Raw genomic sequence first — 24,512 nt, 5'->3', positions numbered from 1 at the left:
AATATTATAAATAAAGGTTCAGACTCTAGAGCAAGATATGGATTTTAATCTCAGCTCTGTCAGTTACTGTCTGAATAAAATGAGGTGACTACCTCAGGCTCCGCATCTGAAAGTAGGGGTATTAATAGAAATCATTGCAGTGGGTTTTTGAGGGGATCAATGAGCTCATAGCTGTACAGAGGTAGAAACCATCCCCAGCACACAGTGAATGTTGAATACGTGTTATTTACTATTATTATACCATTATATTATGTTGCTATTATTACATTCCATGTATATCACATTCTTTTTTAAAGGTTCTTTTTAAAAAAGATTTTATCAATTTGAGAGAGTGAGTGAGCAAGAGAAAGAACACAAGGGGGGGAAGCAGAAGGAGAAGCAGACTCCCCACTGAGCAGGGGCCCGATGCAGGGCTCGATCCCAGGACCCTGAGATCATGACCAGAGCTGAAACCAAAAGTCAGGTGCTTAACTTACTGAGCCACCCAGGCACCCCTCCATGTATATAACATTCTTTTCTTTTCGTTTCTTTTTTTTTCTTTCTTTTCCTTTTCTTTCTTTCTTTCTTTCTTTCTTTCTTTCTTTCTTTCTTTCTTCTTCTTTCTTTCTTTCTTCTCCTTCTCCTTCTCCTTCTCCTTCTCCTTCTCCTTCTTCTTCTTCTTCTTCTTCGCCAAGGCATAGTCTCCAGCATTTCCATGTATGTATGTATGTATTTGTATTCGTTTCAGAAGTAGAACATAGTGATTCATCAGTTGCATATACCCCCCAGTTACTCCAAACTCCCCCTCCCCTCCAGCAACCCTCAGTTTGTTTCCTAGAGTCCAGTGTCTCGGTTTGCCCTCCTCTCAATTTTTATCTTATTTTATTTTTCCTTCCCTTCCCCTATGTTCATCTGTTTCGTTCCTTAAATTCCACATATGAGTGAAATCATAGGGTATTTGTCTTTCTCTGACTGACTTAGAACATTCTTAAATGACAAAATTATACAGATGAAGAACAGTGGTTGCCAGGCAGTAGGGATGAAGGGAGGGGAAGAGGATGACTGTGAAGGGGTAGCAGGAATCCGTGAATCTACACATGAGATAAAATCACCAGAACTACACACACACACACACACACACACACACACACACATGCACGAGTACATGCAAAACTAGCGAAATCTGAATAAGATCTGTACATTGTACCAACTGTGTTGACTTCCTGGCTTTGATACTGTGTTGTGGTTACATAAGATGTTACCACTGGGGGAAACTGGGCTGGGAGAAGGGTGCACAGGACTTCTCTGTACTATTTTTGTAACTTCCTGTGAATCTATAATTATTTAAAAATGATTTTTTTTAAAACCATCCTGGAACATTGTGAATGTTCAAGAAATGCTATTTAGTATTATTTTTGTCATAGCAGTTTTTCAAGTTTTTGTGCATTTAACATACATTAATTTTGAAATCAAAGAATGTTATTTTTAAGAAAAGACTTTGCCTTAGCAAAGTTACAAATTGTTAAATATATAGGAACTCAGAGTCCCTTGTGAACTGTTAAGTAGGTTGGGGTTCATGGTAACTAGTGTCACACCGTAAGCCCCTTCTGAACTGCGAAAATGTCGGGAGGCATGGATAGGGAAGCCCCAGGTCTGTGAATGTTGGTCTGATGTGGTATTGGAATATAGGTGAGGTTCAGTGGGGTGGAGTCCGGAGCCGACGACTGAGAAAGAATTCTTGAGGCGTCTTTGGTGCAAAATGGTGGTTTATTAAAGCACGGGGACAGGACCCGTGGGCAGAATGAGCTGCTGCACTGGGGTTGTGAGAGGTGGCTGATCATATACTGTGGGGTTGGGGGAGGTAAGGAAAAAGGGAGGTTTCAAAAGAACTGTCATCTGCTAAAGAGGACCTACAGGATACTGGAGGCCTTACCATTGTCAAGTTAAGGTTGTTTTCCCCTCTAGCAAGGCATTAGCATTAAGATAGTTGGGAACTTCCTGGAAGAACATCACAGATCCCACCTAGGAATGGGGGAGGGGGAGGTTGCAGGCTGTAGACTTAGGCTTTGTCTTCAGCTTGCCTCCTATTCCCTCATCACGTTCAGTTCAGGGGATGCAGAAAACACTGGAAATAATAGCTGAGAAAGGGCAGTCCTCCAGCCATTAGATCTCTGTTGTTTCTGAGTGATTTCTATTCCCAGGACACCCCAGGCAAGAGCAATCACTGTCTCCCGGTTACTGAGGCTGGAAAAGTCAGGGTCATGGTTTCCAGAAGGGGCCTTGGAGATTATCCTGTGCAATCTTTTCATGTGTAGTCAGACTCTGAGGACCAGGGAGCAGCAGCTTGCTGACCAAGCCAGGTGACCTCGAATCAAGAGCCTTGCCCAGGATCTCACCGCAAGGGCCCAGGCCAGCAGCTTCGATGATGCCCCTCCACCCTCATGTACCCAGGGTCACCAAATAGGATCCGGAGAGGAAAGCTGAAGAGGCAACCCCAGGCCCTCAGCATTAAAGGGGAGTGGTAAGATGCCCAGGGTGCCGCCAGTCCACACCTGGTACCAGGCATCCAGAACTCGGGCCAACACTGCCATGCAGATGTTGAACAGCGCGAGACGCCCTGCTGGCTTCCTCTCTAACACCCAGAATTTGGGATTTTGACCCAAAGAGAATTCTACCTCTGAAATTTATTTATTTATTTATTTTAGATTGTATTTATTTATTTGAGAGAGTGAGCGAGCTCACACTAGCCGGGGAGGAGCCGAGGAGGGAGAGGGAGCACAGAGCTGGACGGTAGGCTCCATCCTGAGACCCCGAGATCGTGACCCCAGCTGATGGCAGACGCTTCACTGAGCCACCCAGGCGCCCCTCCAGTTCTGAAATTCTAAACTCTGTCCTTAGACGGTGCTGTGCAGTTGGAAAAGCCGTGCGCTCGAGTGCATCAAGAAAGGGGCCCCTTTTCGTTAATTCAACAGCCAACACACAAAGGTAGCCCCCCTGCTAGCTGTGGCCCTGCCTGCAAGTCAGAAGTAAAAGGTACATCCCCGGGCTTGCCACTTACCGACCTGTGTGTTCTTAGGCGGTCCGCTCTGAATCCCAGTTCCTTTATCTGCCAACCGGGATCTTTCTTCCTTAACTGGCAAGGTTGCAGTGAGGATTAAGAGAGCTCTTGGCCATGAAAGCCTCTGGAGATCTGTACATTCAGTTCTATTTATTGTTAGTGTCCTCTCATGAGCCCCTGCTCCTTCCGACGGTCTATTAGAGATTGCCTGCTTTTGCCCCAGAATGGAGATCTGACCTCTTTTTCCCTAGGAGAGCTGTAAACCTGAAACAAAGCAATGGCTTTCGGAGTGGAAATTCACACACCCAAGTAGGTTTCTGAAGGAGAGACTTGGGGGCCAGAGGACCACAAATCACATCCCATAGGCCACCAGCCAATCCCATGGGATGGCTTGGCTGAGATGAAGAAGAGGGTTATAGGAAGGGAGCAGGCACAAAGGCCCAGGAAGCCAAGCAGAAGAAATAGCACTAACCCCACTGACGACCTTCCAGCTTCCCTGGAACCAGAAAGTGGCTCCTGAGCCTTCAGTGCGTGGTGTAGCCTGCCACCTTGTGGCTGTTTGCTAGACTGCCTCAAACATGTGGGCCCCGGAAGAGCTTTCAAACCAACTGGAGCCCTAATCACACCTCACTCTCTGGCTCTGTCATTCAGCAAACCTGTACAGATGCCCATGGTGGTTTAGGCTGAGGAAATTCCTGGTTGTCTGGTCCTGAAGGAGTTCCCGGGGTGGGGTGCTGGGAGAGAGTAGAAGGAGAAAAAGGACATGCTAAATTGAGGGGACGGTGTGTACGCAGACTGCAGCCTAGATTGTTGGGGAAGTGATGCATTTCTCCACGTGACTGAAAGATAGGGGACCCAGGTAGAAACAGGGAGGTGAGGCATAGCACCACTCTCAGGAAACGATGTGTATGAACCCCCAAGCCAAGGTGTGCTGGGAAAAAGAGATCCAAGCCACCCCTGGAATGCAGCTCCGTTCCGGGGCACAGGAGCTGTCCAGCCCTACACAAAATGGCCCTAGACTTGGATGATCACGCCCTTCTTTCTTGAGAGTCATAGTAGACCCATTACTCCTGACATCTTCCCATGAGCAAAACCAGTTTCTAAATGGGATGGGACAGGAGGGAATCTCGAGCTTGAAAAGGGAACTTAGAGTCATTCAGCCCAGCCCTTTCCCCATGTCAACATCGTTGTCAACTTGCTCTGTATCTTCTGTGTAACCACCTCAGCAATGAGCTCAGGGGCCCACCCAAAGCCCCTTCCATTCTTACACATCTGTTCAGAAATCCTTTCCTTTACCCAGTGGAGGTCTGCCTTTTTATAATTCCTACCCATGAGTCCAAATTTTGCTCCCCTAGAGTCATAACAAGGAAGTGATTAGAAATATGAAGATATTCGAGGAAGGCAGTCATTTAGGGGCTACACTAAGGTTTCTGGTAATAGAAAATCATGGCAGCATAAGGCAGTGATTTTAATGGGAAGAACACTGGCTTAGGTACTTCCTCCCCCTCATTGAATGTCTTTGCTTAATATCACTTGGTTCTCTTTTACGTATGATGAAAGGATTGGATTAGATTAGAGATTCTCAGCCCTGGAGTGCAGGAGTGTAACTGGGGGAGCAGTCAGCAGAACATTTAAATGCTCCCTATGGCAAGAGCTGCTGGATTAGACTATTAGTCTCCAGTTCTTGTTAAGGGGCTTTTATCAAACCTATAATGGTCTGGTATACACATTCTTGGTAATTCCTATTCCATAGGGACCTACATGGATCTAGATTTTTCTCCCTTCTGCTTAACCAAAGTGTGGTTACTGAGCATAGTTACTTTGTCCCCTCATGCTCTTCTGATGTAAGACCCACCAATGACATGAAGAACACAGTTGGGGGGAGGAAAAGTGGAGAAGCATTGCCTGATCTCAGCCAAGTGACTTGGTCTTTATGCATCTCATCCTCCTCACCTGTAAGAGGTCACTCCAGTCCCCCTCAGTGGGCTGTGGTGAAACCATGAGTGCAAAGCCCCATGCCTGGCATCAAGAACGTCCTCCAAATCTCAATTCCCTTCACTCTTGGCAGCAGGGAGAAAGTGCAAAGGGAAAGTGAGGATGATGTCACTTCCGAGAGCATCTCACCATCTCCTCTCCTACCCACAATCACTGTCATGGGTTGAATGGTGTCCCCTCAAAATTCGTATGTTGAAATTCTAACCCCCAGAACCTCAGAATGTGACCCGATTAGGGTTGTTGCAGATGTCATTAGTTAAGATGAGGTCCTCAGGGTAGGCCCTACACCAATTCCACATAAAAACGGGAAGGTGGGACACAGGGAGAATGTGAAGGTGAAGACAGGGACCAAGGTGATGCTTCTATCAGCAAAGGAGTGTCAAGGATTGCCAGCAAACCTCTAGGAGCTAGGGGAAAAGACTGGAATAAGCTCTCAGAAGAAACCAACCCTGACAGCACCTTGCTCTGAGACTTCCATTCTCCAGATCTGTGAGACGATACCTTTCTGTTGTCTGGGCCACTCAGTTTGTATGACAGCAGCTGTAAGAAACTGAGCCCACTCCAGAAGTGGCTCCCATTGGTGACATGAAGGAGGACAGCTCATTCTAGACAGAAGGAGGCACTGCAGTCCCACAGGAAGGAGGGAGACGTGTGAAAGCCCTGAGAAAGTCCTGCTCGCTTCCAGCTCAGGCTGTCTGCCTCCTTCTGCCTGAAGGAGCACTTGACATTCGGAACATCACCTGCTCAGGACTGTCACTCCTTAGCCATAATGTTGTGTCTCTGTGTTTCTTTGTGATGTTACCTCCATATTTGTCCATGTTTTGTTTTCCCAACTTGACCACACACTCCTTGAAGGCTGGGATGATGTTATAAACCAAAGTAGGTGTCAGGGGCCCTCACTGATAAAAATTCTTGGCGTGGGGGCACCTGGGTGGCTCAGTCAGTTAAGTGTCTGCCTTCAGCTTAAGTCATGATCTGGGGTCCTGGGATCTAGCCCGGAGTGGGGAGCCTGCTTCTCCCTCTCTGTCTGCTACTCCTCCTGCTTGTGTTCTCTCTCTCTCAGATAAATAAAATCTTAAAAAAAAAAAAATTCTTGGTGTGACCTTAGAGACGTCCCTTCTCCCCTCTGCACCTAGTGTCTTCATCCATCAGATAGGAGCCTAATCTCCAAGGCCCCATCTAGTCACAATACTCTGTGGTTCTGACTCTTATCATCCTTGTTATTTAACCAAACTGCTTGTTTGGGAAGCAAAAGGAAGGAAGACTCAGGAAACTCATCTTGAGATGTGCTGACAAGCCAGCCTTTTGGGGTTTAATATGTCAGACTCATTTAATGAGAGGCCTAGAACCCAAGGGCTTGGGGGCCAGTATAGACCTGTAGGGGCTCCCAGCCCCACTGGGTCCCCATCCTAGACTATAGGGCTTCCTGCTTCAGCACCCTCCTGTCTATAAGACCTCTCCCTTGTGATTGCTGATGCTTCCTCCTCCTTCAGTGATGCAATACGACAGGTGCTGGACCCCATGCCCATGGCAGCGCTGGACTCCAGGATGCCTGTTAGAAGCTGCCTGTGGCTGCCTCGGGGGCTTAGAGGAACAATGCTGTCTTGCCAAGTGGCTATAGTATTTTGAGTAGCTCACTTGTCTTACCTCTGAGGGATCACAACATGCCTCAGCCTCTACTAGGGAGAAGCCTAGACCCAATCTAAGAGTCGTTAAGGATCTTCTTAATGGCAGATACCCCAGAGGCCTGAGCACCTGGGTAAATTGTGCTCTTCTGGTTCCAGGAAATAGGGACTCACACAGCCCAGTCCAAGTAATGGCAGGTGGTAAGCAGGGAAGGCAAGGACCTGATTGAAAAGTGCTTATAAGAGGGATGGAATCTTTTAGAAGTCTAAGACCAGACACTCCCACTCAATGACAAGCTTCATAGAACCAGGTACTAGAAGGTCATTCTACTTCCAGGCTTCCTCTGGGGATCTCACTCCAGTGCTCTGCCATTCATGCAACCCCTCTACTCCCCAGGGATTCACATCTGTCGGCATCTCTCCGCTTCTCTTCCCCGTTAGTGTTCTCTGAAGCATGCTTCTGGGAGAACACGAGGCAGCAGAAGTGAAGACACATGAGTGAACATTTTTATTTTGAATGCACTTAGTACTTCATTCATTTTAATTTATATTTGGGGAAAACGCATACCTAAGAAATACATTGATTTAAAGGAAAGCAGTACATAAATAATCAGGGTGTGATATTATAGCAAAATCACGAAGCTGGCTTACAAATGACCGAAGTCTAAGAAACACTGGAGTGGCTGCCTGTCTCCACATTTCACTATAAATTCCCAGAACACACAACCTTGGCGGTGACCCAACTCATTAGCACCCCTATTTATATCACACTGTAGGTGCTGTGATAGGGCTGCAGACCCTCGGGAGGCGGGCTGCCCCTGGATCCAGTGTTCACCCTTAGACAAATTAGTGGTCAGGGGGGTAGGGTTGCATGATGTGGGATATGGCTGCCCACGTTCTGGCTCTTCTCCAGGGCCTGAGGACAAAGCAGTTTCTTTGGTGAAATTCTGTGGGCAGGTGCAGCTTGAGATGTTACTATGGACCTCTTGGTTGAGTTGGAGCTCGGGGGGCACTGTCCGGGAGTGTCTGAGGTGAGTGTGTGGTTTCCAGTCCCCCGTAACCTTATTCTGAGGGGTGGTTGTAAGAATTGAATGTGATCATTGATGCAAAGCTGCTTTGAAAATCATCCCCACAAAGAGAGGGGATAGTAGACAGCTTTCCTCATCTCTCCTGCCTCAGTCCCTTCATGGGGCAATGACAGATTTGAGCTGGGTGATCCTTACTATCTCCTCCCTTCAAGCTCCTTAGGAATTCTGCTCGATTCTAAGTTCCCTGCCTCTCCAGATTTAGCCCCCAACCACCAACCTGGTGTCCAGAAACTTTTCCTCCAAAATTCCAACAATATAGAGAACATCATGAACCCCCTGTTCTATAAGTTACGAATTTGTAAAATGTGGCATTCATGTCATACTTGCTCTTGTAATAAAAATTCTGTACGCCCTTGCCCTAGCTTATCTGTTTAGAGATGTTTGCTTTTTACTCATTATTGATTGTCAATGGGCTCCAGTTACTCTTTGATCTTCCATTTTGTTTGAACTTGAACGCCACCCACACTGTCTGCCCTGGGCCCATCGTCTATTAAACAGTAATGACACATAAACGAATTCGGAGGCCCTCTGGGAGCGGAAGGGCCCGGGGCCAGCCTCCCTCAGGCCTGTGAATTGTCATTTCTGAAGCCGTCTGTTTTGTAAGTTCTTTTGCCAAGTTTCTATGGGAGCAGAGGGATCATCTTCTCCCTTTTCAAAGAGCAGGGTGAGCTGAGGCCTCGAGCTGGCAAGTCCTCTAAAGTCATTTTCAAAGGAAACCTGAACCAAAAGGCCATGTGGCTGGCAGAGGGTGGCGTGACTTGCGGAGGCTCTCTCTGGGGCTTTGGGTGCTCAGCCCCCACAAACCTCTCAGCACGTGCCCAGAGCCTGCTGCAAAGGCCCTGCCAGGGGCCGCCTGTGTCCAACCACTGGCCTTAGGGCCCGGGGAGGGGCTCCGCTCCACAGCCCCGCCCCACGGCCACCCAGGAACCAGGAGGGGGCAAGCACGGACTTTCTCCTCTGGGCTGGGGGCCAGGACCGCACTTGTCCTCACTGTTCTTAGGTCTCATCAATCAAACTTGATCCTTGGGGTTTTTTGAGGTGAAACAAAACTGGATGCCAACGCAAGCTAGGGTGAACTTATGTCTGAATCATGGACTCAGAAATGATCTAGTTAATCTAATCCTCTCATGGACAGGTTGGGAAAAGGACACAAAGGGGAAATGGTTGTCCCAGGTCACACAGGAGGAAATGGCTGCCTTCTGCCAGAGTTCTCTGGACAAGGAGCACTTCTCCAGGGATAGAGGGTTGCTTGCTGGTCGCCATTTGTGAAGCTTCTGAGTCCATACATACCTGTCAATCGTCAACCACACAGCAGGTACCAGAAATACTTCAATGGCACCAAGGCTGCGAAATGTATGATGGGGCCAGACCTGCCTTCACATTGTCCCCTGACCCGCAGCGGAGAGAAATTGTTTATGAAGCCGGGAGGCAAGAGGAGCCTTCACAGAATGGGCAAATTCTCCAAGACACAGAGAAGGAAAGGACGCCTATAACTTTGTGTCAGAAGGGCTAGAAGAGAATTCATGAAAGCTCAATGAAAAACACAGCTCCGAATGAAAACCAGACAGAAGCGAGAACCAACCAGAAAGAGAGATGAGAAGTGGTCCATCCCACATCCCCCACCGGCGTTCCTCACGACCAGGGTCTGGAGCCTGCAGCCCGGTCTGGGCGTCAACAGCGGGTCCCTGCCCAGTTTCCAGGAGCCAGCCCCAGCCTCGGCCTGCCCAAGACCCCAGCAGCCAGCAGCACTCCTCTCCAGGAGCATCTCCCACTAGGTTCAGAGCAGAGGAAACCAGACCCATTCAAGTCCTGATCCCAACACGAGGAAAGACCGGAACGAGCCCACTTGACTTTTCAACATTTTATTCTTGTATTTGTACAGCTATATTTTACAACGCGGTAATGCAGTTTAGACACAGCCAAACCCTGTCTCCGGAGTAGTTCTAACACAAGCATGACGCAGAATGTGATGAGACAAACATTCCCAAAGAGAGCTTAGTTAGCGACGACTTCAAGTCCCTGTGTCTGCCTACACTTCAGAAAGGATGGCGCGCTCGTCCGTCACTGAACACTTCCATGAAAAAAGGCACCGTAGGACACGTTGTACAGGTATATACAAACCGAAAACTAGAACAAAACTACACATTTTTCCTTCGGCAGCTTTTTTTTGTTCTTTTTTGTGTTTTTTTTTTTAATACACACTTTGTAAATTGTAAACCTTCACTTGCAAAAAAATACAAATACACTGAGGCATCTTAGACAAAATATTTTCTTACTTATACAGATGCAATACTTAAAATATTCTCTTAAGTGCTCTTTCTCAATAAAGATTCTCAGATCCGTGTCTGCCTGCAGATACAAAATCGAGCCTTTAACGCAGTTTTATATTTTTAATATATCTTTTTTAGGTTTATATATATTTATTTTATATATATATATATTTATATATTTACAACTCTGCCATATATTCCTTCACCTTTGGTTAAAAAAATTAAAGCCCTCTCTTTGATAACATACCGAAGTCTCTTCTTTTAAAAGAATGCACATTTACATACAAAAGAAACGTCTGTCCCCACAAAACATATACATTCCTCATTTTGCAGACCAAGTCAAGTCAGAACTTCTGCACACTCCCCCACTTTGATATATAAAATGATTTTGCTTTTTGCTGACATGGTTTGCCTTACACATAGGAGAAGAAGCAATATTATTTTCTTAATGTTTTATGGCAGTGGGGGAAGGGGAGCCGCCTTGGCCCCCCCGTCCCCACGCCCCTCCCCCCACCCCCACCCCAGCTATGATTTGCACTAGTGGATGAAAGAGGCACTACATCATGGGATGAACATCGTAAAGTGTTACAGTATCCTTTGGGTAGATTCTGAGAAGGGACTCGAATGGAAAGCATCGACACTCCATGCTTCAGCAGGCTTTGGGGAGCTCCGGGGGCAGGTCAGTGGCGGACACGCGGTATTGCACCTTGGTGTTGGTGATGGCGCCGTGCTTCTGGCGCAAGTGAAGACGCAGCTGGCTTTTGTGACGGAAATGCAGGTTGCACTTCTCGCACTGAGGGAGAACCAGAGGCAGACTGTTAGCGGTCACCGAGCCCCATAATGTGTCATCGCTTGAAGTCCCAGAGGAGGAAAGTCTCCCTCTGAGCAGCTCGTCCCTCTCGAAGGCCAGGTTAGGAGTTCCGGCTCCAGCTAAGCGGTAAGTGAGCTCTGTACAAGTGTCCCTTCCCTGTTTTCTAAAGTGGGAAGTGTGACGTGTGGCTCCTGCTTTTCCGCAGCCAAGCACATCATTTCTCTCCGTGGGCCTTGGCTTTCCCTTCTGTAAAGGGCTGAGTTGACGTGGTCTGAAGGTCACTCTTAACTCGACACTGATGCATCTAAACTTCTAGCAAATACTTACTGTATTCTTACTGTGTGCCAAGGACTAGCCTGACACTTGAGCGAATTCGTTAACGGAATACAATGACTCCGTGGGGTAGGTACGATTATCAGGCTCCTTTTACAGATGAGGATATAGGGGTATCGAGAGGGGAACTAACGCGTCCAAGCACAAAAAGCAAGTGAGAAGATACTCACTCAGGGACTGATAAACAAGTGGATGAAAATACCTACATTTTGCAGGTTCCCATTTGTGATACAGGGGAACCATTCATTGGTTCGTCCTTGTGCCCATCACTACCTCCAGTGATGCCACAAACCCACCAGAGCAGTGTCACGAACACAGTGGTTTTCACGCTTGTAAGCCACAGGACTCTCTCTTCCAATTCAATAGAAACTCAAAAGGTAAAAGAGGCCGTGGGGTGGACGGAAAGAGCACAGTCTGAAAACTGCTCATCTACAGCACCTTTGTCCTTTTACAGAGGAGGAAAACTGTGGTCCCCCGAGAGAGGGTCAGGGCCTGCCTACGGCCCTAAAAAGAGCTGGTGTCAGATCAGAAGAAGAACCAGATATCCCAGCTGCCCGGCCAGTATCTCTCCCCTCTATAGCAGAGATCGCAAACTCTTTTTCACTGGGAAAGAGCGGGAGAGTGAATATATCACCCCCACGACCCTGCCCCTGAGGTAGGAATGTCCCCATGGATAATATGCAAATGAATGATCATGGCTGTGTCCCAATAAAACTTGGGTTATGGACACTGAAAATGAAATTTTATATCATTTGCACATGTCACAAAATATTATTTCTCCATCTTGCAGCATTTTAAAAATATTAAAACCATTCTCAGTTCATGAAATGTTCAAAAATTAGCCTGCAAGCCACGGCTGGCTGGAACCCTCCTCCAGAACACTAGGATTCCAGTGGCCCATTTGTGGTATCCTGTTGTGTAGCTGGCTACCTGCTCCTGCTTATAATGGTCTTTTCCCTGTCTCTTTATTATTTTTTTCTTATATCACCACATTTTTCTGATTCTCCTCCCACTCCTACGGCTGCCCCTTCTCCAACACCTTGGGTCCTCTTAAGTAGACATCTAGTCCAGCATAGAGGCATATTGTAAGAAGCCAGTTAGTGTGGAAGGAATAAATGACTCCAAAATCGATGCCTCTATAATCTGGAGCTTTTTCCTAGGGACCAGACCACCTAGCCCAATACCCCCACTTTACAGATGAGCAGACTGAGACACGGCCAACGTCAAGCAGCCTGTCTGACAACCAGCCCTAAACCAGGTCTTACGGCCATTAGTTCAGCAGTCATCCCACTGTGTGCTTGAGATGGGAGCAAACAGTTCTGCTGCCTGCCCCTCCCCCTCCCCTCCCGAGCCAGCCGCTGGCCACGAGAGGCTCACATACATGATACGGTTTCTCTCCCGTGTGGATTCGCAGGTGGCTCTTCAAAGTCTGCAGGTGCCGGAAACGGGTGCCACAGATTTCACAGGGATAGGGCTTCTCTCCAGTGTGGATGAGTACGTGGGCACGGAGGTGGGCCACCTGAAAGGAAGAGCAAAGCATGAAAGGCTCTGTTGGGGTGGGCTGTGCCCCGCCCCCCGCCCCGGAGCCCCTCATCAGCATACGGAGGCTGAGGGGTCTTTTCCCCACAGCCCTGCTCACTTGTACAAATCTGGCCCCACAGGTTTCGCATTTGTAGGGCTTCTCTCCAGAGTGAATTCGAGTGTGGGTTTTCAGGTTGGCTGGCCGGTTGAACTGGGCTCCACAGATGTTACAACGATAGGGTTTCTCACCTATTCCAGAAGGAAAGAGAACAAAGAAAGCCATATTTGACGGAGGTCTCCACAGTCCCGGATCTCAAAGCAAACTGCCCTTCCTGGGCCACCTCAGCTTTCTCTCCTTTGGAAGATGTCTGAGAGAGGGCCTGCCACCGCATCCCCCTCGCCAAACACACACATACCAGCATGGGCTGCAGGCGGCCAGGGTCAAGGAGTAGATTGGGGCACAGGGGACACAACACCGGGGGTGGGACAGGGAGGGAGGAAGGTTCCAGGAGGCCTTTGAAATAGCTGTGTCATTCGGATTATCTAACTGCAGACTTGGACAAGTCATTCTCCCTCTCTGGACCTCGGTTTCCCTCTCTGGAACTTGAGGGGTGAATTTAGATGACACAGTAAGGCTCTTCCAGCTCTTCCCTTGGGTAAGACTAATTCAGTAACCAAGCCATTCACCAGGAAGATACAATCAGGCTGCTCTAGTTTCTCTTTAAAAAAAAAAACAAAAAACATGCTTTTCCGCTTGTGGCAACGACAGCTGGATTCCATTTGCAAGAAGGCTGGGGCCTGAGTCAGAGTCGATGGTCAGGCTGGGGAAGTCAATAGAAGGGCCGAGCCTTGCTTCGTGGAAAGTTTCCGGGATAATGGTCACATTTAAAATACCAAGAAGGAGTCAACTTTGGACAACAATCAGGTTATTAGAAGCTACCTGGGAAAGGAATGTGAGCTGATAAGGAACAAGCCCTTAGAGGAAATCAAGAGGCTTGTAATTTTTTCTGGGGTTATAAGAACCCTATCTACGTTGGCTCTCTCAGCCTTAGTTGCTTCACTCGCGCGTGGGGATTAACACTTCAGACCCAGCAATGGAGGAAAAGCGGGACAGAGCATCTCCGAGAAAAGACAAAGAATACAGGGAGTGGATGAGTCGCTAAGCAAAGACATGTCAGGGTTAGGCCCACATCCGGATCAGAGCAGGGCCCGCTCCCTGCCTCAGCCCGCGGGGGACCAAGGCCCCACACTGCTTTTTCTAGGGTCCTCCCCCCATCCTGCCCCCAGGAACCTTGGCCAGCTGCGGGGGAGGCGGGGCCATACCCGTATGGACGGTCTTGTGGCTGGCGAGGTTGCCCTTGTAGCGGAAGGAGGCCTGGCAGCGGTCACACTTGTAGGGTTTGTCACTGTGGGTCTGCAGCGTGTGTCTCTTGAGTGAGGCCTCCTCAGAGAAGCGGCAGTCACACTCATTGCAAAAGAAGGCCCCGTTCTCTGTCAGAGGTGGGTGGGGGGGGGGACACCACCGTTAGAGCGGGGAAGGGAGGTAGGGCTCCAAGGCCGCTCCCCTCTGCAGCTGCCCTCAGTGCCTTATGGAGCCCCCAAGCTCCACCCACCCAACATTCCCAGCCTGTGGGCGTTTTATTTTTCTGAGCATTTAGAGTCTCTGTCATGGAGGAGAAAGAAGACAGAGTTGAATACTAAGGTACAGAGGGGAAACTCAAACCACCAGCTACCCATATGGCCTGTGCCAGCTTCAGGAAAGCTCAGCAGGGCTCTTCCTTCTCTAGAGAGTTCTGAGAACTGATTTTGCTTTTCAGTTCATGGTTTTATTTACATCCATACACAGGAGCCCTGGAGCAAGACCCTTCACCTCTCTGAGCCTTTCTGTGCCTCTATCTCCAAAATCAGGAGAGTCAGCCCCATGCTGCCCGCCTCACAGGAGTATACGCTGTGTACACAGAGCATTCTAGGAATGTGAGGTCCAAAATCCAATGGTACGTGGAGGCCATGAAAGGAGGAAGTAACGGTGAGCAGGGTCACCCTGTATCTCTCTGGATTTCACGTCCCCCAAACACTTCTACGAGATTGGGAGAGCCAACAAGGACGGAAGTAGAAATGGCGGCCTAGACAGAAGGGACTGGATGAAGAGAAAAGGCAAATAGCCAGGGGGACGGACAGGGACAGTCCCTGCTCTCCCAGCTACACACACACGTCCACAATCCTGTGCCACATCTCACGGTGTAAGTAACTGATTTTTCCCTTCTGTTAGAACATTTTGAAAATGACATGTCATGATGGCTCACCCCGGATTAGGTATGATGGGGCTATCCTGTCAGAGCTTGAGGGAAACGATTGACTTTTCATCTAATAAAAACTGGGGATGCCAATCACCGAGTGTCCAAAACTTCAATTTAATAATTCAGTTCACCTAACCTAATTCGGCTAACATTAGCTGAGCACCTACCCCATGTTAAAAACTCCCTCGGACCTGTGGCAGACGCAGGCATGAGTAAGGTCAGCTGCTTATCCTTACAGAACGCAGGGCCTAGCAGGGGGAACCGACACAGGTCAGTCCGGGTAGTTGGGTCCCGAGGGACTGAGAAAGCTCTGGGAGTTAGAGCCAGCCCCACAGGCTAACTTGGCTGGAATGCCGCTGAAAATCCTGTTTGGTCATTCGCTCTAATACCTCATCCCTGGCTTGGGTCAGCCTGGTTCAAGAGGTAAAGAGTGGGGTGATGGGCTGGTGATTTTAAGCGCCCATGGCCTTCTAATCAGGGACTTTTCCGAATCAGTGACAAGAGCATAAGTGAAATGGAAACGCAAGCCCCACGAAGCGGAGACAAGGGCCTTCCTTCACCGCGGGAAGGGACTCACCACAGCTGGAATCCGAGTACTCAGACTGGGTCTCTCCCATCTCCTCGGGGAATGTGGGGCCGGCGGTGTGGAGGCACATCTCTGCGTGCTGTGGGGACTGCGAGCCACAGGATGTGCACTTGGGGGGGTGCAAGTAGAGCGGTGAGTGGCTCTCGCTGCTGCTGCGGGGGGAGCCTGTCAGGGACCTGTGGGCAGGAGGAAAGAGAGCCTCAGCAGCTGCAGAGGGTAAAGCACCTCACCTGGCCTGCATGCTGCCCCCTCCTTCCTGTGCTCAGGTGAACCCAGAGGCCACAGCTGGATCCGGGGCCACGAAGTCATCCTTAAGCCCACCTCCAAACAGCATACGCCCTGAGATCCCGGACGGGGTCCAACTGGACCAAAACCCCAGCCCAGGCCAATTTCTTCCCCTCGGTACTGCAGTCTATCGGCACCCTCAGTCCAAAGCGAGTACGAGATCACCCGGCCACACCAAGACCAAAGGAGCTGCCCTTGGGATTCACGGAATGTTCTACCACAGATGGGAGTTTTCTCTCTTGCTACCACAAAATACACCAAAGTTTAATACGCTTCCTTACTGAGGCCAGCTCGGCCAATGGGTACTTACTCCACACTTCCACTATACCCAGTATTCAGGTAAGAAAAGAACACAGCCCCTGCGTCTATCAGAAGAAGTGGCCCCCATGGGACCCCCCGACCCCAGGCCCAGACTGCCTCTGAAAGCACCTGTTGACGATGTTATTGAGCCGGCTGGCCTGTGGGATGGTGGAGTCCTCCCCGCTGGCACTGAGCTTGGTTGGGGACTGGAGGTCAAGGCCCTCGGGCTCCATGGGTGGCTGGCAGGCCGGTGGGGCGGTGTAGGCTCGAGGGGAAAGGCGGCCCAGCTCGGCCTGCTCGGGCCCCTCCGGTTTGGCATTCTGGTTGAGGCTGTTGAGCACAATGAACTTGTATTTCTTCCAGTTGCAGGCTTTGGGGTCGGTGGGGCTCTTGGCTGGAGGGGAACCGGAGGTCTGGAGGATGCAGGCATTCTTGCTGCTGCAGGACTCTGTGGGCGAGTTGGGCTGGCAGTCAGACTTCTGGGGGCTCTGTGGACTGACCAGACCCTTGCGGTTCAGGGGTGCACTAGGGGGCTCGAAATGCAGGGCGATCTCATCCTCTGAGGAGGGCCTCTCTTCCTCCTTGCCAGCCTTGTCACAGGGGAAGTACGGGGCATTCCGGGCCGAGGGGGCGGCAGGCTTGGGGCCCTCGGCCACGCCGTAGTGCATGTCACTGCGTGTCTCCTCCGGGGCTGCCTCCTTGGGTGAGTAGATGATGCTGTGGCATGCACTGGGAGATATCTCCACGGCCGGCCGGCTGTAGTCCCCAGGGACGGGCCTGGCACTGTCGCAGGGGTGGGCCCGCTCCTTAGGGAAGGGGTTGGCCACAGGCATCCGGGCATCCCGCAGCTCCTCGTCGGAGAAGAGGAAGCTGCTGACGGGGAGGTGACTGTAGACGGGGTAAGAGGCCGGTGGGGTGGACAGGCCGCTGTACAGGCTGGGGGCGAAGGCTCTGCTCTCGCAGCCGGGGGCGTTCCTCAGCGGTAGATTATTCTCCACCACCTCACGACCCCGATAGGCCATGATGTCTTGGGGCATCAGCATTCGGCTATTCAGGAACTCTTCACGGGGAGGCTTGATGGCAGGAACCATCTCTGCTTCACTGCAGGAGAGAACAGAGAGGAGACACGGGCCTCCAAGTGAGAACTGTTGAACAGAGGACTTTCCGAGCAACCCTGGCGTATGCGGCCACATTCGCGCTTGGTCAGCTAGACATGAGGGATGTGGCTCTGGAATAGGGAAATTCTTGCAGTCACAAGGCTTTCACGCTAGCCATCTAGCAAGCTGGCCCACAGTGTGGGGGACTGGACCCAGACAAGGGCAGCGAGTCAGCCGCACAATTTGGGCCTGCTTAGACATGCTACCACATGTGTAAGCCACATTCTGGGCATATGGGTGTGAATCTGTAATTCTTCAGATATTACAGAATGTAAAGCTTTCAGAGCCCTTATTTCATCCATGAAAAATCCTGCAAAGGAAGAAAGGCATTACTGTCTCCATTTTATACACATGGAAATGGAGGCTCAGGGAAGGAAGAAGTTCAATGGTGCATGTCCAGAGGGTCATAGACAAACTGGTGCCTTGTGGGAGAAAGGACTCACCCTATAAGCTGCCTGGAGTCTTGGGGGAATTTTCTTTGGAGGGCAGGCAGCAGCCAGACCTGCTCTCCAATCCCAGCTGTGCCACTTAGCGGCGATGGGACCTGGAGCAAGTTACTTAACCACTCCAAGCACAAGGCCCGACCCAGAGAAAGTACTTGTAAACGACCCCGATGATGACCTCACTACCATTATCACCCACAAGAGACAACGAGCTCTCGCTGCACATACTTGAAGGGACATTATGTGGGCGAAAAATAGGCCAGCTCAACATAATCACAGTTAACAGAGCTAGAACCAATGAGTGCAGGTTAAGGGAGCCAGATTTCAACTGGCCATAAAGAGGAGCTTTCTAACGGTCCGAGGTAGACAGTGTGGCTCTGGGAACACTGGGTTCCTGGCTCCTGGAGGTGATCAAACAGAGGCAACAACCCTTCTGTTTCATAAGGAAGGCAATCACCCTAGAGCAGCCGAATCAAATGGTGCTAAAAAAGTCAAGCCCCGAGTTTCTGCTCCACTTAGCAAAGCCCTTCACTTTGTGGGCTCTCAGGTCCCCCCTCCCCCCTTTAAATGATGGTCAGGTCTGACCAGCCCTCAAGGAGGGGATTAGACCCAGTGAACTCGATTTAATTCAACAAATGTCCTCTCTCGTAGGAGCAGGGCAACATAAAAGATGAGGAAAGCAGCCCACGGTCTGGAAGGGGAACGAAGGCACACATGTAAATCATTATAATAGAAGTCTAAAGGAAAACTAAAACACATATGCAAATAGTTAAAATAGAAGGAAGGTCTAACGGACAGGCAAATGGCTTAGGGAGACAGGAGAAGAGCCGAAGGAGGAAGCGTGGCCATCGTAAAAACATCCACAGAGGAGCCGGCTTCCAAGCCTGGCCTGGCGGGATGGGTGGGAGGAAAGGGCCCATCCAATGAACGGAAGAAAGCAAGAGGGGAATGACTGCACAGGGTATATCCGGATAACAGCGCAAGAATTAAGAAGGCAGAAGTGCGCAAAAACTAGCGGAAACGTAGGCTGTGGCACATCGTAGAGGATATGCGTGCATTATCAAGGATTTCCGGTCTCTCCCACTTCCAAGGGCTTCTACCTCCACGACAGCTCACCTGGCCTTGATAAACTTCCGGCAAGTGTCCACGACGTGCTCCATCTGCAGGTACATCGCCGTGGCCATCACGGCCATGATGTTGCCCTCCCGCAGATTGAGCCGGGACGTGTACATGAAGTCCAGGAGGATGCAGAACCCCTCGGGGTTGATCTCAGGGTCCAGGTTAATCACACTCAGGTTACACTTCAGCTGGTCTGTGAAGATGCTGTAGAACAGGCCACTGCAACACAAACACACATGTCCCAGGAACAGGCAGGACTGGCGGTCAGTTACAGCCAGCGTCAAGGCTCGGCTCCTCGACCCTGGGCCTCGCTCCAGAATTCCATGGTGATTAATAATAACTGCCGTTTACGGAGAGCTTACGAAATGCCAGAGAGTTATTAAGCACTTTACATACATTATCCTGTGTTGCTCACAACCTTGCAAGGTAGACATTATCATTCTCCCTTTTACAAATGGGGGAACAGAGATCAGAAGTTAAATGATCTTCTCAAAGTCACAGAAGCTATTTTCCTTATAGTCTTCACCGCATGGATTACCAGAGTGAAATCTAGCACTCATTTGCAGTAACCATTTTTAGTCTATGACTTTGAGATAAGCATTTCTCTTCCTATTCCAACACATGATCCTTATTTTTAAAATGCCATTGTCTGTTTTTAGAAACAAGTTGGGTATCGACGATAAATAAATAAAAGGGTGCCGACATCTACCGTCTACTGATTTTCTAAAAGTCCGCAGACTTTCATAGGGTCAATACTCCCAGGAGACACAAGTCAGACCTCAAGGCGTGCCTCCAGGACCTTGTTGTCTGGTAGAGGAAAGAGTGCTCAATTTCAAGTCAGGATTCGGGCTGGCAGTTTGAGTCTGCTCTTTCTGAATGGGTTGCCAGAAGTGAGCCAGACTTGAACCAGTGAGTAGCTGTGCAACCTTGGGCGAGACACTTAACTTCTCTGCACCCTGGTTTCCTTCCCGGCAAAGCAGGAAGAGTAGCGTCTACCTGACAGGGTCGTGCATGCCTGGCTCAGAGTAAGCACTAGGTTAGCATTTTCTATTACTTTTATATCTCTGTAAATTCTGTTCTCGCCACTATTAAAACACACGTGTCTGCTGTAGATGTAGGGTAGGCTCTCTGCTGGCAACAGAGATCCCCGACTTTACAACAGCTCACCAATCTGTACCTTTGTTTTATTGTCTATAAAAGGGAAGTAATTATGCCTCCATAACATAGAAGGCCACTGCAGAGATCCAGGGAGATGATGTAATATGAACTAGCTCCCAAAACTCGAAATACTCGACAAAGAGGAAGAATCGGCTGGCTCTCCCTCCCTAACTTACACGCACATAGTCCGAGACACCCATGGAAAGATAGCCACAGGACAGAATACATGCAGTTACAGAATAAAACGGTAAAAGACTTCAAATTCACTTGCTTCAAATAACTGTAAAACCCCCTTTCACTTCTTTATTCACTGGTTAACTGAAGTTATTCTCTGTGCTTGTCCCAAACACATCCTTTCTTGAGACAGTATACCATTTCTGCTCCCTCTCTTCCCACAGAACAGAAACTCTTTCTTCTCCAAACGTGTGTTCATTCATTCACTTTCTGGGAGCCTACTCCGTCAGGCCACATGCTGGCGGTCTGGAGACAAACGAGACGTAATTCCAAACACAGCAAAAGGCCTGCACAATTTGCCTTGCTGCCTGCCCATACCATCACTGCCCTTTTATACATGCATCTTTCCCCCCCAGGCCCCTCACCTGCAGGCCATGAGGACTGTCTTATGGGCTCTGAACTGCTCACGGCTCACCACGATGACAACATCAGTCAAGATGTCACGGCTCCGGAGGCGATTAAGGTTGAGAAGAACGTCACTGGCGTGGCGCGTGAACTGGATACAGCTGTCAGCCGGGGAGGCCATTTTGTCTTCACCTGGAAAGAAAGGGGTCAAAATCTTGTGAGTTCTCCGAACCCAATTCCTGCTTACCAGGGATGTGAAGACAGGGGTGCAGCCCGCTAACACATGAGATACACACCGAGGTCCCTTGTGTTTGGTCTTTGACCAATTTGTGGGCCCATCTCTGGGCATTACAGTTCACATCTGTAAGATGGGAAACATAATCTTTCTCTAACAAGTTGGAATAGAAAGCCCATTCGGGGAAAGCAGAAGTGAATGAATATCTGTAGAGTGCTTTTCCCACATACCAAATACTCTGCCTAGCGCGGAGAGGCAGTGAGCATGTTACAGGGAGAGAAGCCACGATTTGAAGGTTAGCACGCCAGCTTTATCTTTTGCTAGCTCTGTGACTTGGGGCAAATTGTTTACTGTTTCGGGGCTTTGGTTTCCCAAAATAGGAGGAGTAATACCTATGTGGTTGTAAAATTTAGAGACCTGTGCCTGGTCCATAGTAGGTTCTCCAAAATCGCAGCTATTCTCGTCAGGATCTCATTTCATTATCCCAGCCACCATCTGTTCTTCCTCTTTTAGGCTTTAGAATTCTCTGAATGTACTTCAAGCTCCTAGCACATTGCTGGCACATAGTAGGTGACTACATGGGCTCTGAACTAAGAAATGAGCGAGGGAATGAATGATCATACAACAGTTAAGATAGTCTAACACAGGGGTAAATGGGTGAGGGAGAGGGAATCGGCTATCCTTTATCTCATCTAATGAAAAGCGGCCAAGTTCACAGCAACACACGCATCGGCAAATTCAAAAGAAACAGTTTGTCCACAAAATTTTAAAGCATATAATTAGATTTACTTACCCAATGCCTTGATTCACAGTCCAAAATTTTGCTTAAAATCTGCAGGGAAGAGAAAAAAGCAAACAGAAATTGATTCCATGAATGTTAGATTGTCCACTATAATCTTATTTTAGACACATGTATTTAGTTTTACTTTGATAGCTGCAGCCTGCCAGCTGGAGTGGTTTTACCACAAGCTAGCAAACATTTTTCCAGCTCTGCTCTTACGGAAACAACAGGCACCGAAGCTATGCGATAACCATGTTTTTGCCCTGAGTACTGGGAACACGATTGCACACATTAATTATATGTAGTAAACACATGTAGTGCCTTTGTCAAAGTAGAAAATGGATACCATCCAAAGGCCACTAGTGTTTGTGGGAAAGAAAACTAGAAGAAAAGTGGTTCTTTCAATATTAATGAGAATGATCCTTCAGGGGCCTAAGAACTCTGACCAATCTCCAAAACCTGCTAAAATACTATCTTTCAAGTCTTAGAATGATTTCTCAAGGTCTACTGGGGTCAATGTCCTTATCTCTATTTCACTCCTGACAAAACTGAGGCTCAGGGGTTCAAGTGGCTTGGGTAGGACAAATAACCAGCCAGTAATTCTTGACCGTCCGAACATTTAAGACTAAATACAAGGTGTGCAGAATATACCCAGAGATGGTGTATCTATGCTTTTCTTGAGTATCTTTGTCTTTTTCAAAGTTTCCTTTTCTTTCCCTCCTTGGTCTAACACCAGATAGAAGGCTACACACTTTCAAGCTTGTACTCCCCCTGCTGGCCAAAGATATTTAACTGCGTGCTTTAGCTAAGCACTGGCCAGGGAGCTCTCACGAAATATGCACCCGCTCCACATTGGTTTCTCTAAAGCAAAATAATGTTAAAGCATAGGTGTAAGACTCTCGTTTATGATCACATGTGGGCTGCAAAACAAAACAATATCTGAGTCCTCTTCCACTCTCCCCCCTCCTTTTTTTTAAAGCATAGCCCTTTAGAGCTATTTTCAGGGTAAAGGGGCCTGAGGCCAGGGAGGTCATGTTGGGCCACGTAGATGGTTAGCGGCCCAGCCCTAGGTCTTCTGGCTCAAATTCCTGTCCCTTTTCCAAATCAGCCTACGTGCTGTAGAACATGCAAGACAGCACCCTAATGTGGGTGAATCTCATTTTTAAGTTCCTTCCCCACACAAACACTTTGCCCCCATTCCAGGCTGCTGAATCTTACCAAATGAGCACTCTAAAATGAGAGGTTTCCTTGAGTCTGTAACCAAACACTCTGACATTTCTCTGTGGTCCCAAGTGCCAGTCACTCAATCCCATCGGCTTCAACGTTAGTGTGTGCATGTGAGTGAGTGAGGATGAGGGAAGGGAATGGGGGAAGGGAGAGGACAGAAAGAGACCAAAGAACCTATTTCCTCCTCTCCCATCCTAACTCAAGATGGGCAAAGAGAGATACACTAGATTGGTCCTAACCAAAGTTCAGTTGATTGTCCCCGTTGAAAAAGAATGCTGAAGACACGTAAGAGTTTCATTTATAAACCGTCTCCTCTTCCCCCATGAAAGACATCCCTCAACACTTCTGGAATACCTAAGGCTGTCCTTCAGCCAGCTTCAACTACCAGCTCGCTTGTGAATTCCCAGTCACAGACTTTTGGAACCGCGGGAAGCCCAAATTCGCCATTTCACCTTGGCAAGTGGCAATGACTCATTCCATATGCACATCGAAACAGACCAAACATTCCCCATTCTCAGGGGTCTGTCTACTTGTGAACCTGGCCCTGGGCCTGGGCCATTTTCATTCTCCACCTCTGCTTGGTTAAACACAAGTGCACATACACTGAGGACCACGTTCCTATGAAGTCCACTCCTTCTTCAGCTAGCTCTAACTCAGGAGGCCCCACAGCTACTGAGTGTGTGTTATGGTGGATGTGGGAAGCCAGGCCTCCCTCTGGATGCTGCAAGTGTGGAAGCACCTACAGCTGTTTTGCTTCTTAGGGACCACTCAGCCCTTTCCCACCCGTTACTGTACGGGATGCCTATAACAGCCCTGATTCACTGAGAAGGTCACCGAGGCTCCACCCGGTAAGCCTCCACCAAGACTGAAAGCTAATCTCCAGCAACGTCCTGGACAAACTCCGTCCCCTAGCTTCAGCCATCCCAGCGATGCCACAGGCAATACTCATAACACAAAATCAACTGCCAAGAAAGCAAGGCTGTCAAAGAGAAACTGACACTGATGACTCCAAGGGCCCAGACCTGGACTCTCTGGAACCCCATCCCGCCCCAGCCACAGTAACACCCGGCCAGACCTAAACGTTGTCTTTCCACCCACACACTTTCTCTCTTCTGCCTTTTCAAAATCTCTGGATCTGCAATTAGGCACCTTGAAGAGAAGGCAGATCTTTTAAAGGAGTTGGAGATGAAAAAAGAGGGACCTTTCCCTCTGAAAAAGGCAGAGAGGGAAGTGAAAACAGCAGAAGGCGAAAGCAGGGTAACAAGAGAGCAGGTGAGAGAAGGACGAGAGGCGAGGTTAAGAGCGAGAGTGAGCCAATATGAAAACTCCCATCCATCCTTTTTCCCGGCTCCTCCACTCGGCCGGCACGAAGCAGCCGTTTCCTCGCGCGCGCGCACACAGGGGCACAAAGCCGAGCCGGGCGCTCCGCGGCAAGCCCGGGCTAGATCCGCCGACCCCGGCCTTACCGTACCTGCCCGCCAGGGACCGCCCACCCCCGGGCGTTCTGGGGGCGCCGCTGCCCATCTGCCGCGAAGCCCCCGCAGGCGCGTCGGAGGCCCCGTGGTGAGATCGTGGCAGCCCTTAATTTGGTTGCATTCAAATAAAACGTTTCGTGCACTTCGGTAGCTAACATTGTGTGTGCTTTTTTTTTTTTTTTTTTTTTTT

At 49.2% G+C, this 24,512-nt stretch overlaps 1 protein-coding gene across 3 annotated transcripts in view; it reads right to left on the bottom strand.

Annotated features, from left to right (window-relative positions):
* Nucleotides 1–9,591: 9,591 nt before the first annotated feature.
* Nucleotides 9,592–24,512, bottom strand: part of BCL6 (BCL6 transcription repressor) — a 22,854-nt gene continuing 7,933 nt past the window's right edge. Inside the window, exons 1-10 of one of the 3 annotated variants that reach the window (XM_008705170.2) lie at nt 22,839–23,576; nt 21,633–21,671; nt 20,625–20,796; nt 18,865–19,086; nt 16,278–17,249; nt 15,555–15,739; nt 14,004–14,171; nt 12,799–12,929; nt 12,541–12,678; nt 9,592–10,808 (exon numbers count right to left, since the gene is read on the bottom strand). In XM_008705170.2, the coding sequence (XP_008703392.1) occupies nt 10,665–10,808; nt 12,541–12,678; nt 12,799–12,929; nt 14,004–14,171; nt 15,555–15,739; nt 16,278–17,249; nt 18,865–19,086; nt 20,625–20,785 (2,121 nt within the window). In that variant the 5' untranslated portion in view covers nt 20,786–20,796; nt 21,633–21,671; nt 22,839–23,576 and the 3' untranslated portion in view covers nt 9,592–10,664. Of the gene's footprint in view, nt 10,809–12,540; nt 12,679–12,798; nt 12,930–14,003; nt 14,172–15,554; nt 15,740–16,277; nt 17,250–18,864; nt 19,087–20,624; nt 20,797–21,632; nt 21,672–22,838; nt 23,577–24,512 lie in introns of those variants that run through there. The other 2 variants (XM_008705171.2, XM_040621468.1) reach the window with 2 other exon arrangements.

The sequence above is a fragment of the Ursus maritimus genome, unplaced genomic scaffold, assembly GCF_017311325.1.
Source record: "Ursus maritimus isolate PB19 unplaced genomic scaffold, ASM1731132v1 scaffold_4, whole genome shotgun sequence".
Classification (NCBI taxonomy): Eukaryota; Metazoa; Chordata; class Mammalia; order Carnivora; family Ursidae; genus Ursus; species Ursus maritimus.
This window is presented reverse-complemented; position numbering and strand designations above follow the sequence as displayed.